Source organism: Dermacentor albipictus, chromosome 2 (assembly GCF_038994185.2).
Source record: "Dermacentor albipictus isolate Rhodes 1998 colony chromosome 2, USDA_Dalb.pri_finalv2, whole genome shotgun sequence".
Lineage (NCBI taxonomy): Eukaryota > Metazoa > Arthropoda > Arachnida > Ixodida > Ixodidae > Dermacentor > Dermacentor albipictus.
The window spans coordinates 198,855,713-198,869,262 of record NC_091822.1 but is presented as its reverse complement, the minus strand read 5'-3'; the positions used below and the strand labels follow the sequence as shown (position 1 = coordinate 198,869,262).

General features: G+C 47.0%; 1 protein-coding gene across 1 annotated transcript in view; it reads right to left on the bottom strand.

The window, feature by feature from the left end:
- Positions 1–13,550, bottom strand: part of Swip-1 (EF-hand domain-containing protein D2 homolog Swip-1) — a 91,709-nt gene that overhangs the window by 42,189 nt on the left and 35,970 nt on the right. Inside the window, exon 2 of the mRNA XM_065435334.2 lies at positions 10,314–10,461. Coding sequence (XP_065291406.1) covers positions 10,314–10,461 — 148 coding nt within the window. The remainder of the gene's footprint in view (positions 1–10,313; positions 10,462–13,550) is intronic.

The window sequence follows — 13,550 nt, the reverse complement described above, 5'->3', positions numbered from 1 at the left end:
AGCAGCTCTCTTTGTCCTTGCACGTGCCTGTGAGCGCTTTCGATCGCTCGTTTAATTAGAACGTGCGTGTCCGAAGGGAAGCTATCGCTTGCTTTAATCGTTTGTAGTAGTAGCGAGGAAAATGCCGAACTTCGGCATGCCAGACCAAAAAAATATATATATATATATATATATATATATCCCCATTTCTGCTTGGCTTCATGCTGCCAGAGAACAAAACCCCCGATTTCTGCCACGTTTGCCTCTTTCAAATCATCACCCGATTTTAACGCCCCGAATTGCAGAAAATGTAAAACCCGAAAACCAAGAACTCTATGATATACGCCGCGTCACCCGCAGGTGGCCTTTCGAATATGGATCCCCGACAGAACAGCTAGATGATGCGTCAACACAAGGCCAACATATATGAACTGTCAACTTCGTCTGTCGCCTACGAAGATTGATCAGCCGTGAGGTCTTGCAGGAAAGCGTTATTTTACTCGAATCCAAGCTGGGCGTACATCCCCTCCAACAGTTCGCATCGCGTCGAACGGCCCTTGCGGAGGTCATACTGAGCGCGGTTCGGAGGAGAGGACGCAAAATTCGAACCTTCGACCTCTGCCAGAGATTTCGGTGACAAAGGACATTTGATGCGGTGCACTGCAGGCGGGCCTGCTGACACCGAAGAAATCTGTCGGAGGCTTTAATCGAGAGCGCGACTTTTTGTGAAGGCCCTTATGACGCTATATATATATATATATATATATATATATATATATATATATATATATATATATATATATATATATATATATATATATATATATATTGCAATAAGTGAAAGAGCCTGGAAATGCGTCTGTCGGTTATTTTTTAATTTAACAGACATAGACCTATATATCAATCGCACATCGTGAACCATGAGAGGCTAACAAATTATTTGAATTTACGTCTATTTCTTAAAATTATATAAAATCTCAAGATAATAAAGGGGAAAAAGGCACTCAGTGCCCGACAGACGTCCCTGATCCCGCCTAGTAGCAGTAGTACAGCGCACGTAAGAAAATGCAGATTTGCTACAATTTCATTAATTCAACAAAGCACTGTACTTGGTGTTCAAGTCTACTGCACAAACGTATCGCTAGTTAAGGTAATAGTATTGTCGAGGTTATCGCAACAAAGTACAATCAACATAAATTGCGATATCTACAAGAAAAAATAACAGCAGATGTGTGCGACTTTGGAGAATTACAACCAACAACCCAACTTCCAGCGAAGGTGTTTCTTTCGAGCAGTTGCAATAAAAGTTTCAGTTCCCTGTAAATATATATATGGACTGCTTTAGAAAGTTGCCCATAAACGACTGTTCTGTTTGAAAACTTAATTGACCACATGTAATGGTTTGGAGCACTTCTTGTTGGGGATATTTGAAAAAGCCAGTAATCCATGAACACACGTGTTACTTCGCCGGAACATTTACCACGGTGTCCTCCCACCATCCCCACAGCCAATTTTTTGTTAGATTTGGCGTCGGATGAGTTCTCCCAGGTCAGCGGGATAAGTTCTGCTTTGTTCGTAAAACACATTCATGTAGCTCCGGATTTCTTACATGCGTAATTTACTGCAAATCATAATTAGTCCCCTGATTATGAAGTTTATCTACAAGCTACCCATAACGCGCCCTTTATTTTCGATAAATATAAATAAAGTGCCTTGTTTAGTTCACCGAGGACAACGCTGGAAACGTCTTATGACGCATGAAAATATATATAGAAATAAAGTACGACTCAGTAATTATTTACCACGCTTATAACCGGACCACGTACGTAAAAATTTTGTCGTACATTGCACTTACCATGACCCCATCCCCTTACCACAAAATATAAACCTGCTGTAATCAACAGCTATGTCGGGAAACTGGGAGGCATAACTGATAGCGGCCATATCACACGCTCTAACACTTCAATAATTTTTTTAAGGATTGTGTTTGATGCAACCGTAGTTAACTTCGCACAGAAAGTTTCCATACTGTGCGTCCATTTTCCCCTAAATTTGGTCCATAACTGGGACTACAAACGCCACCAAGGCGCTTACAGTTCCGCCCGGTCTCAATGCTGCCCCGCTCGTTGGACACGCCCACAACATTCCACAGCACTTGCATGCGTAATTTATTGCGAAAGCCCCGATTACCCACCTATTTCGAACTTTACCTACACATCACCCATTACAGTCGCCAAACATAAAGAAGCTGCCTTCTTTAGCTCAGCAAGGACACCACGCGAACCTAATAAATCGCGCGTGAATAAGTAAAAAGAAAAAAAAATATGGTTCAATAATTATTCGTAACGCTTCTAAATAAGCAAGAAACGTTAACATTTCGCGACACATTGCACTTAAAATGCTGTCTATTCCTTCAAAGCATAAAATTTCTGACGCGCAGTGCCTCTTGGGACATAGGGAAAATAATAAGAGCAGCATGATATTTTGAATAATTGCTTAAGGTTTCTTTTAAAGCTGTATTATATGAACACGCATTTACCACCGTACATAAAATTTGCGCATTGTTAGCCCTATATTCGCTTTTTTTTTTCTCAGTTGTAGTTGTAATTATGCCAGCTCAACAGCCCTAAGTTTTATGCCGCTCGTAAAACACAATAATAACGCTGTGTACCACTTGCATACGTATTCTTCTGGAAGAGGGACATATAGCCCACTCCTAGGATGCACGAAAACACATGAAAAAACTAGGGTTTAGTAATCTACAACAGTTGCATTTAAAGCAAGAACGTGAAAGGTAAACGTGAAAGTTTCGCAACGCATTGAGCCAGGCACGTACCCAGGATTTTTTTTCGGGGGGGGCCCACCACCTCCATCATCATCATCACCATCATCATCATCATGTTTTATGTCCACTGCAGGACGAAGGCCTCTCCCTGCTGCGATCTCCAATTACCCCTGTTTTGCGCCAACCGCTTCCAACTAGCGCCCGCGAATTTCCTAATTTCATCGCTCCACCTCGTGTTTTGTCGTCCTCGATTGCATTTTCCTTCTCTTGGTACCCATTCTGTAACCCTAATGGTCCAACGGTTATCTAACCGGCGCATTACATGACCTGCCCAGCTACATTTTTTCCTCTTGATGTCAATTAGAATATCGTCTATACCCGTTCGCTCTCTGATCCAAACCGCTCTCTTTCTATCTCCTAACGTTATGCCTAGCAATCTTCGTTCGATCGCTTTTTGCGTGGCCCTTAACTTGCTCTCAAGTCTCTGCCCCATATGTCAGCACTGGCAAAGTTCACTGATATCACACCTTACTTTTCAATAATGATGGCAAGCTTCCAGTCAGGAGCTGGCAATGTCTGCCGTATGCGATCCAACCTATTTTTATTCTTCTGTGAATTTCGTTCTCATGATCAGGGCTCCCTGTGATTAATTGACCTAGGTAAACGTACTCCTTCACAGTCTCTAGTGGTCGACTGGCAATCCTGATCTCTTGTTCCTTTGCCCGGCTATTAATCATTATCTTCATCTTCCGCATATTAATATTCAACCCCACTCTTACACTCTCTCTGTTAAAGTGTCCAATCATTTGTTGTAACTCGTCTGCATTGTCGTTGAATAAAACAATGTCATCGGCAAACCGAAGGTTGCTGAGATATTTGCCGTCGATCTTTACTCCTAAGCCTTCCCAGTTTAATAGCCTGAATTCTTCTAAGCACGCAGTGAATAGCCTTGGAGAAATTGTGTCTCCCTGCCTGACCCCTTTCTCTATAGGTATCTCCCTGCTTTTCTTGTGTAGAATTAAGGTAGCTGTAGAACCTCTGTAGATATTCTTACGCGAAGGACGAGTCAGTAAGACGAGAAACTATTTACAGATTATGTTTACAACAATGGTTGCAGCGCTGACCGGTTAGACTCACAGTGAGAGCCCAGTTCATTCTTCCTCCTCTTTTCTGGAGTGATGGCGCCCACGCGCCTCGTTCAAACAAACAAATACCACACACATGTAGCAATATTTTCCAAGCTTTTTACGCAAGCGTTCTGGACTCCTTGATTACGTAATTCCTCTATGACTGCTGGTATCTCTACTGCATCAAATGCATTTTCGTAATTTATATAAGCCACATAGAGAGGCTTATTGTATTCTGCAGATATCGCGATAACCTGATCGATGACATGGATGTGATTCATTGTAAAGTATCTCTTCCTGAAGCCAGCATGTTCCCTTGGTTGACAAAATCCAGTGTTGCCCTTATTCTATTGGAAAATATTTCGGTAAATATTTTGTATAATTCTGGGAGTTAGCTAATGGTGCTATAACTTTTCAATTCTTTAACGTCTCCTTTCTTGTGGATTAGTATAATGTCTGCATTCTTCCAGTTTTATGGGACCCTTGCAGTTGAAAGACACTTCGTATAAAGAGCCGCCAGTTTTCTAAGCATTATGTCTCCTCCATATTTGATTAAATCGACTGTTATTCCAGCTTCTCCTCCCGCTCTTCATCGTTTCATGTCTTGCAGGGCCCTACTGACCTCATCGCTAGTTATAGGAGAGTTTCTGTATCCTGTTCATTACTCTTTCTAAGTGAGGTATCCTGACTCCTGTGGGTACTGTATACAGGTGAGCTTAGAATTTTTCCGCTGCTTTTGCTATATCTTCGAGATTGCTGATGATATTATCCTTCTTATCTTTTAGTGCATACATCATGGTTTCTCCTATGCCAGGTTTCATATTTACTGATTTCAGGCTGCGTTCATTTTTTACTGCTTCTTCAGTGTTTCTCATGTTATAGTTTCGAATATCAGTTATTTTCGCCTTGTTGATCAGTTTTGACAGTTCCGCGAATTGCGTAACGCTGTGCGGCCGGCAGTCCCATACAACCGCGTAGAGCGCAGGACTCTGCGATTCTAGACGTACTGCGCTCACCGCGAAAGGGTAGAAAAACACCCACATAAGCACAGCAGAGAAGTGGCTACGTGAGGCGGTTCGACCGATAACTGTAGAAGCGTCATTCAAAACAAGTAATTGTTCTCCGCTTCAGGCGGCGTATTCTCTATTTGCTTTTTAAATAAAAAGATGTTGATCCATAAATATTCTCATAAACAACGGTTCACGTTCTTATTATTCGCTTTTGCTTGCAGTTCTGTTGTTGCCTTGGCTCTCTCCCTTAGTAGATCGCTCAATTTCTCAACTCCTGGCGATTTTTGTTTCCAGTTGCCAATTTTGCACAAAAAGTGCTATACAATTAGGGAAAAACAGACGAGGTAACTGGCGACAGTCATCTTGCTTATGGGTTTAAGGCTTATTGCAGGGTTTCATGATGGACGCTCCTTCCCATTATCTTTATTTCCCGCCTTATCTAACCCATATCCCGTGTATATGGTTCCGGGCATCTGCCAGCGTCGCGGCGAGCCGTAACTCAAGGAAATAATGAAGTAAAGGAAAAAGTTAAACGCAATTGGCGTTTTCTCCGGCCGCAACTCTTTCCATGAGAGTACAGACCAGCTGAGTAACAGCCGCATCCAGGTCCCAGGATCAGCCTAAACAAAGAAGGTTGAACTAACAAAAGCAACAGCTATGCGCGTGACGGTTGAATAGATGGTGACAACTGAACGAACCTCGAGTTAAACGCGCGGGTGCGGAATCTATGAGAAAACTGTCCTTCACATTACAAGAGATGCCGATAACTACAGCCATCTAAAAGGAGTGAAAAAGGTAGCATAATGCTGACCGATGAACAGCTGCCAAGTCTCAACATTAATCTGGCGGCGCTTTAGGAATGTGTGGGGAGTGGTGGCGTGGGTGAGGAAGGGAGGGGGGGGGGGTATGCCACTTGATTTCGGGGGGGGGCCCGGGCACCCCCGGGCCCCCCCCCCTGGGTACGTGCCTGCATTGAGCTTAAAAGTCTTCATATTTTCACGGAATTTCAAGTTCGTATCTTGAGCAGTTGTTTTAGGAGTCTGAGAAACACTTCGATTAGCGGCAGTATGACATCCTGGAACGCTCAAATGAGTAGCTTTCTAGAAAGGCTGTAATGAACCTACACAGAATAAACCTTTATCGGTCGTTACTCAGAACATTGCTGTGTACTTGGAAGAAATATAAACACCCTGCTCCACAAAGTTTGCCGAGGATACCGGTGGAAAAGAAATAAATGCCGTGAACGACGCATAAAAAATTGGAAAAGCGCGAGTATTCAGTAACTGTTTTCGGGGAACAATAAGCAACCTACACCAGTTCAATATTTCATTAGACGTTACCAAGAAGTGGCCCCCATTTCTTCAAAATACAAAATATCTGCTGTTTTTGCTCCTGTCAGGAAACAAGTGCGAGTGTAACTCTTATTCAGAAACAGCATGAAAACGAAACGGCAGAGTCAGAAGTGACAATGCCCTTAGGAAAAAGAACTCATATCAGTGTTCTATTGGTATTGAAATGGCTCTGCACATTCGACCAATGTCATTTTCACGAACATATCTACGATATGTCGTGATTATACAATGAAATTATACAGTTAGACCTGTAAGAGCTTTGATTAGATGTTTGATGGTGATAATAGACTGAGACGGCAAAACTATGTGGACTATCTCTGGACAGAGATTCAATAGTAACAGCATTTGGTAATACAATGATACCACCCCGTAAGGCACACGAATCTTTGGGCGCGGCTGATTATAACACTTTATCCGGACCTCTACCCTCGCACGTAGATTAAATATAGCAAGCTGATTCTGTTTTCAAATACGGTTAGGCGGTCCCCCAAAAAACTGAGCATAGCGCAAGCTGAAATTTGTACGGGACGAAACTACCCAGTGTTGTGCCACACTGCGTGTCTATCATCGAGGCAACGGGCGCTCCCCCCCCAATCAAAAGTTCCACGAAACAGCCGGCCGATTTCCGTGGGTCGAACTGAGGAGTCCGATGGCGCGTCGCATCGAGACTTCTGCCGCGACGAAAGAGGAATGCGACGTCAGCACTCGCCCCGCCTCGTTCCTGGCGACGACGGGTCGAGGCAGATCCGGCCGATTGTTAGAGGGAGAGAGTCGCCAGATTATACCCTTGGCAACAACGCGGGCGGTCGAAACGTTTCGTTTTCGCTCGACTCAGCGCCGCCCACGCTTTCGCGCTTCAGTAGTTTCGTTATCGCATAGCGCTGCGCTGGTTTCGCTGGGTCGCATTACTCGCACAACTACAAGTAATAGAGAATTCAGCTTCCATGTGATGTCGCAGGATGCCCGAACGGTCCACGCCCCTTGACCAAACAACAGCTGCAGCGGCGAATCCACCGCTCTGTCTTGGCTCGGTACTGCCGTCTGTCGTGTGCCGTCTTACTCACCGACGGCAGCAAAGGGTGGCGATGGCGTATGCAACGTCACCACACCCTTTGACGAGACGTTCATTCGAGGGATCGCCAGCCGATTATGCGTAGGCGGGAGTAAGAGCGGGCGCGAGACAGAACATCTGGAGGGTTTTGCTCCTTGACTGTGCCTAGGCACTACGGAGGAGGTTTCTTAGCGCGTGTTGTAGGCCTTTGCGCCTGTCGTGCCGGCATTGCGGAGTGGGGTCGAGTTTGTTTACGCTCGAGGACGCTGGCTGCCGGCGCGGTAAAATAGGTGAGGCAGCGGGCACTGACGCCCGATTTGGCGACCGCTGCCCCTCTACTACGGCCCCTACTGCTCCCTCGGAAAAGTCAGATTTTCTTTTTTTTTTAAGGTACAGCGCCGTGAGAAGCAAGAAAGGTTTAATCCGGCATCTCAGCACCAGCGCCGCAGGCGCGAGAAAGTCTGTCCGACGTGCCTTCAGAGGCAAAGTTATGACTGGTGCTGCAGAAGTCGTGGGTCGCGGTAATGCTGAACTTAGCGTCACAAGTTGGGGGCTGGACGTAATTATATTTATTCAATCGTGCTTTTTACTAATTGTAACAACGTGTCATTATTTCGCATTATTGGCGGCGCCTCCAGGACACCAAAGCGGCGACGGGGTCACCAAAGCAAGAATCCTGACTGGTCCGTGGCTTGGGGCTCGCCGAGGCCTGCGCCGCCGGCTTTATGAGGGCGAGGACTTACGGAGTCGCCATCTGTCGGAAGCGCCTCCCTTGCGCAGTATGAGGGATAACGCGGCGTGCTCCTCAAAGTTTGTTTGGCTTACGGCGCTCAATAAAAACATCACGCGGCAGCCTTCCTGGAGAGTTTTGTAAGTACTCCCAAAACTAGCGAAGTTTTTTACCGTCAACATAATAATCTTGGGCAAACTGAAAGCACAGAATCGTTTACAGACACTATCTCTTTATAGAATACGTACAGTGAACGCCACTGCGCGCGGTCGCTGCGAAGGAGTCTCCCGAACCGGCTTCTTGTGTGAAAGGTAGGCATACGCTGAGCGTAAACTATGTGAAATATGTTCTTATAGTGGGCTGTCTGTATAACCAAATGGAGCATAACAGAATGAAACCTCAATGCAGCGATCGCACGGGTTCGCAGCGACCGCATGCATGTCTGCATAAATGACCGCGCACAATGTTTTGCTTTCGCTGCGAGCGCGTTTTCGCACCGTCCCGTGAGCTGTAGACTGCAGAATAAGAGCATTTGACAGTACACAAGCAAGCATTGTTGCCCGGACGCTGTCAGAGCTATTCAAAAATAATATTGTTATAAAGGCTTCGACGCCTGCGGCGACTGTGATGTGCCGTCGGACGTTTCAACCTTTCTTTTTTTTTTCTAAATTCTTGCAGATTTCCATGTGATCATTTCTCAAGTTGCGTCGCTATGTATGTTTGTCGGTCTTCTCAGCGTGCAATTTCCCGCTACTTTTTTTGTGTAATCCAGTACATTATTTCATAACACAAACGTGACCATGTGCCATACCATATTTTAAATGAGCTTCTTACCGCTCCCTTTCCATTGCAGTGAACTTGCCAGAAACCAAGCATCAACAAGTTCATAGACCTAATAAAGCGTCACGACATTAGCTGGGCAGCGGGCGAGTACGTCTCCGTGCGCGTGTTCTGCTACTCACCGGACCTAGCAGTCCCGACGCCGTATCAGAAATCTTCCTCGCGTCTGTGCTTGCTGCATAACCGAGTTGTATCCGATGGCTGTTTGCCGGTTCTAAGTTTCGTAAGACAAGGTTCACGCAGCTTCTTGTCCCGCGGCTACGTGTGAATAAGGCTGACACCAGGCTTCGTTGCGTACGTCCGGCACTGCGGCACCGAGTAGTAGCCTACCATGCGGCACGCCTCCAAAAGCGGCCAGTACCTATTAGAGTACTTTCAAATGCTGTCAAGCCCATACCCAAGGCGGGAAAAGCTCACCACTTAATCAAAACTGCAGCGCAGGTGGGACTTAAACTTTCGTTTTCAGTTCGCTTCGACGCTTCCAAAGCAGCCGACGCGGTCGCTACGTCCACGTGATCCCTCATGCCACGTCACGCCGACGATGGCGCCGGCTTTTCCAGTGGTCGAGCTCGCCCCCAATAATCTCAGGTGCTCTCCTGAGGCCTCCGTTTGCCGGTTACATGTGCCCTCCTGGAGCAGTGCTTGTAAAAAATCCAATATATCGTCGCGACGAGAAAAGCGACCCGCGACTTATACAACACCAGTGAGAACCTTGCCCTTTAGACACAGCGATGGCCAAATGGGGCATCCGTGCCCACTGCCTCACCGCGTGGGCAGCCGGCGTCGGAGCGTAAACAAACTCGACCCCACTCCTCAATGCCGGCATGTCTAGGGGACAAACGCATTCAACACGCGCTAAGAAACCTCCTCCGTAGTGCCTAAGCAGAGTCATATATTCAAGGCGCAAAAAGCCCGCAGTTTTTCTCTCTTGCGCCCGCTCTTGCTCGCGCCTGCCCACAAACGGCTGGCGATCCCTCAAATGAACGTCTCGTAGTCACCACTCCCCCGGTTGTATGTCGGGAGATTTGAATTTCGAGAACGGTATAGGGACTCTTCAGACGTAATTTTCTCGGAAGCTAAGTCTTTTCTTGGCACGAAAAAAAGCGTTGCGAGATTTCTGGAATGGTATTTAAACAGTCCACGCCGACTTAGTATTTGCCTTTAGTGTCCTTTTAATTGCAATATGAGTGTTCAGCGCAACTGGTTATGTACGCTTGACCAAAGCCGGCGCGTCGATCTAGGGGCTCCCTGGAGCCTGTACCAGGGGCCTAGCCGGGGGATGGGGGGACGCACCTCCTCTCCCCCGAATTCCCGGCCGGCCAAGTGCGAGCCCTCCTTGCTACGCCACTGAGGCTGCGCGCGAAGGACAGCATGCAGGCGCGATGAGAGCCGGCCCGGCGGCACCGTCCGACGAGAGGCGAGACTAAAAGACCACCGACCTCCCTGAAGTTGATGGTGCCGTCGTAGTCCTCGTCCACCTGGCGGATCATCTCCTTGAGCGCCAGGTGGGTCTGCGGGGCGCCCAGGATCTCCATCATGCGCTTCAGCTCCTCGAAGTCCAGCACATGGTCGCCGTTCAGGTCGAACCTGCGGGCGCACGGACGAGCACATCGACTCGACGTTAGTCGAGGTCATTCTAAGGTTAATGCGCATGCTGCCACTATTGGAGGCAATGGGCCACGAACAAAGCATCCACATATTTTGACGAAATTACGTAACGATGAATTAGTGGCTTGGGAGGAAGTAAACGTCAGTCGTGAAATACAGCCCCAAATTTCACGATCAATGAGAAAGCAATGTGCGTGTACAAAGAACGTAACTTTGTGCTTTACAAAGAAGAAAGAAAGACTGCGTTATCCATCGTGTTCGCCAATTCTTCTGACAACTTAAGGACCACTAATATATTCAACAAAAGAAGAAGAGTCGGGAAAGCTCAGAGTTTTAATATTATTCCTGTATTATTTTTATTTTTTAGAGTGTTGGTGACAGGTATGCGGCGAAAAAAAATTTACCGATCTGGGTTCTACGAGATACAAGAAAGAATTAGAACAATGCTGAATTGTGCAGAACAAGACATACTTTCTGGTCTGCTTTAAGCTTCTGTGGCTGTTTATTCACAGGGGCTTTGGGAAAACGCCTGAAGCTCAACAATTCCTGACTCAACAAACACGCCACGAAGACATATTTACCTAATACCTGAAGAGTTGTGCGCACCGCTGCGTACACCGCTGCGCATCCAAGGATCCAGATTGTTTTGTGTTTTTTTTTTCTTCGCGACTTTCACGTTTCGATCGCTATACTTATCGCCTATATCGCGCGCGCGACATAGCCGACCTTCCAGGTTAACGAGCGTCGGCGACGCCTTTGAGCTCCGCCGGCGCGCGCCGATCGCCGCCGTCGAACTCCGACGCGCTCTCTTCCGTTCAGCATGCAGAGAGCAGTTTCCGACGCCGCCTCTCTACGTGCCTCGCCGAATGCGCCGATCGGCACAACAAACGCGAGCACGAGGCGAACACGGCGGCTGGCCCCCGAGATGCCCAGACGGTCGGCAGCGCAACACTGCTTGCGCTCGTCTCCTCGGCAGTTTCGAGCTATATCCGCCCGCAGACTTTCGGCGAAATACATCGGTGCCCCGCGCGTATGATCGTGGCCCCCGAGATCACACCGGCGCATCTAAAGGCCACAGTTCGACACAAGCTTCGCATAATTGCGCAGTGATAAGAGTGAAAACGTCGAAACCGTCAAGTGCGACGTCAATCCCAGTACCTGCGAGATGGAGAGGACATTTGACACCAAGGCCTTCCGTGTCGCTTGCCGCACGCAGTCACGGTGGGAGAAACATGCTTGAATCGCAACGAGAGATACTGCGGCGCCTGCTGGAGCACCGATATATCGCCGATCGAATTGCGCACAGGGCATTCTCGTTCTCCCCGACAGCTGCGGAGAGCAGTTTCTGGCTATTCACATATCACGCGCAGCAACAACAGCGATGGGTCACGTTCTTTTCGCGCTGATCAGTCCCGCATCACGTTTGCTCACAAGGCCAGCATGCCGCTAATTGCTTAGAATTCCAAGTATTCCCTGTATACGTGTGGGTGTGCCTCATACGTTCCCTGTTCAAGGCACATGGTCAATTTCAGGTGGTATACATTCCTAACGATTCCCTTGAGTGCCAAATTCGTGGCTTTCTTTTCCCGCGATTTGCTGTAACGTGCAAAACAACCTTTTTGTCTAGTACATAATTGGGCAGTTTTTAGCTGAGGTACCGTTGAGGTGAGCGAGGACAGCTTCAAAAAAAGTTTCGGTTGGTTCGTTGGACATAACTAAACAGAGTGAAAGTAGAACTTGTACACAAGAAAAAGAAGGAATGAAGCACGGAGCTGTACCAATGTGGGATCCGAGGGGCCCGAGCCCCCTCCAGAGTTCTCCGGAAAGGGGGGACGGAGCCACCACCTGCGATGCCGAAGCTTAACCCCCCCCCCCCCCTCCCCCTGACGAGTCACTGGCAGAATTTTCTCACCCACATTGTTTGAGGTTTCTTTTGACTTGCCTCGACCTTTTCACTAAATTTTCTTGTGGCTAATAGCTTACTGCATCGTTGTTGGCGCGGACGTGCATGTATTTTAATTCATACTTTGCTTTACTTCTGCAAATCCTGACAGTATAGAGAACAAGCGCATTAGAAGTACCAGCGGCGGCTGCCTCATCCGTTTTTTTGTCACTTAAGCATTGTTTTAAATTTCTACTGTAAACACCATGCACATACACAATATATTTAAATATATACACAGGACAATGTTTATCATGTCTTTTAAAGAAAAGGAGCCAGTCAATTAACAATCGTTTACTAAAGGTATGGATAGATTAGGCGTAGATGATGAATATGTTGTACGTTCACCTCGCTTCAAAATGCTTCAGCGTTCAGCGACCACTGGCACCAGTACCAGTGGTCGCTGAATGTGTGACTCGGAATTTACGCCATTGCTATAATCGGTTCCATATTATTCGATCACACACTGACTGGACAGCGTTGCGTGAACGAAATCCTTGAAGGAGTGGTGGATGAGTTTCTCAGCGAAGTCCCGCTGTCGAGTCTTCCACTTCTGTGGTATCAGCAAGATGGGGCACCAGCACACAGCAGCAGCCAAGCACGAAACCGCCTGGATGCGACTTTTCATGCGCAATAGATTGGAAGGCACGGGCCTGTAAATTGGCCGGCTAGGTCACCTGACCCCTCTCCACTCGATTTCTTTCTTTGAGGTTATGCGAGAGATCGTGCTTACATGATTGAGACGGACATCAGATTAGCTCAAGACAAGTATAACGGACGTTTGCCGTAGGATTCCAGCGTCGGTCATCAAGAAAGCCACTGAAGATGTGATAAAGCGGGCTCTGTGCTGCGTATACCAGCACAAGGAGACCTATTCGAACACGTCCTCGCTCTAGGCTTGTGTTGAACGGAGCTTACGAATTAATAGATGATACAGCGCACTGAAACCTGATATATATATATATATATATATATATATATATATATATATATATGCAGTTTTTGCAGCACGTGTACACTCTCATGAAAACTAAAACCATCACTTTAATTTGGCTTTGGTCCGAAGCAAGTTTCTGGCGCAAAATACAGTTTCGCGCGCACTCTTTCGATGTGGTGCGAGCAGACC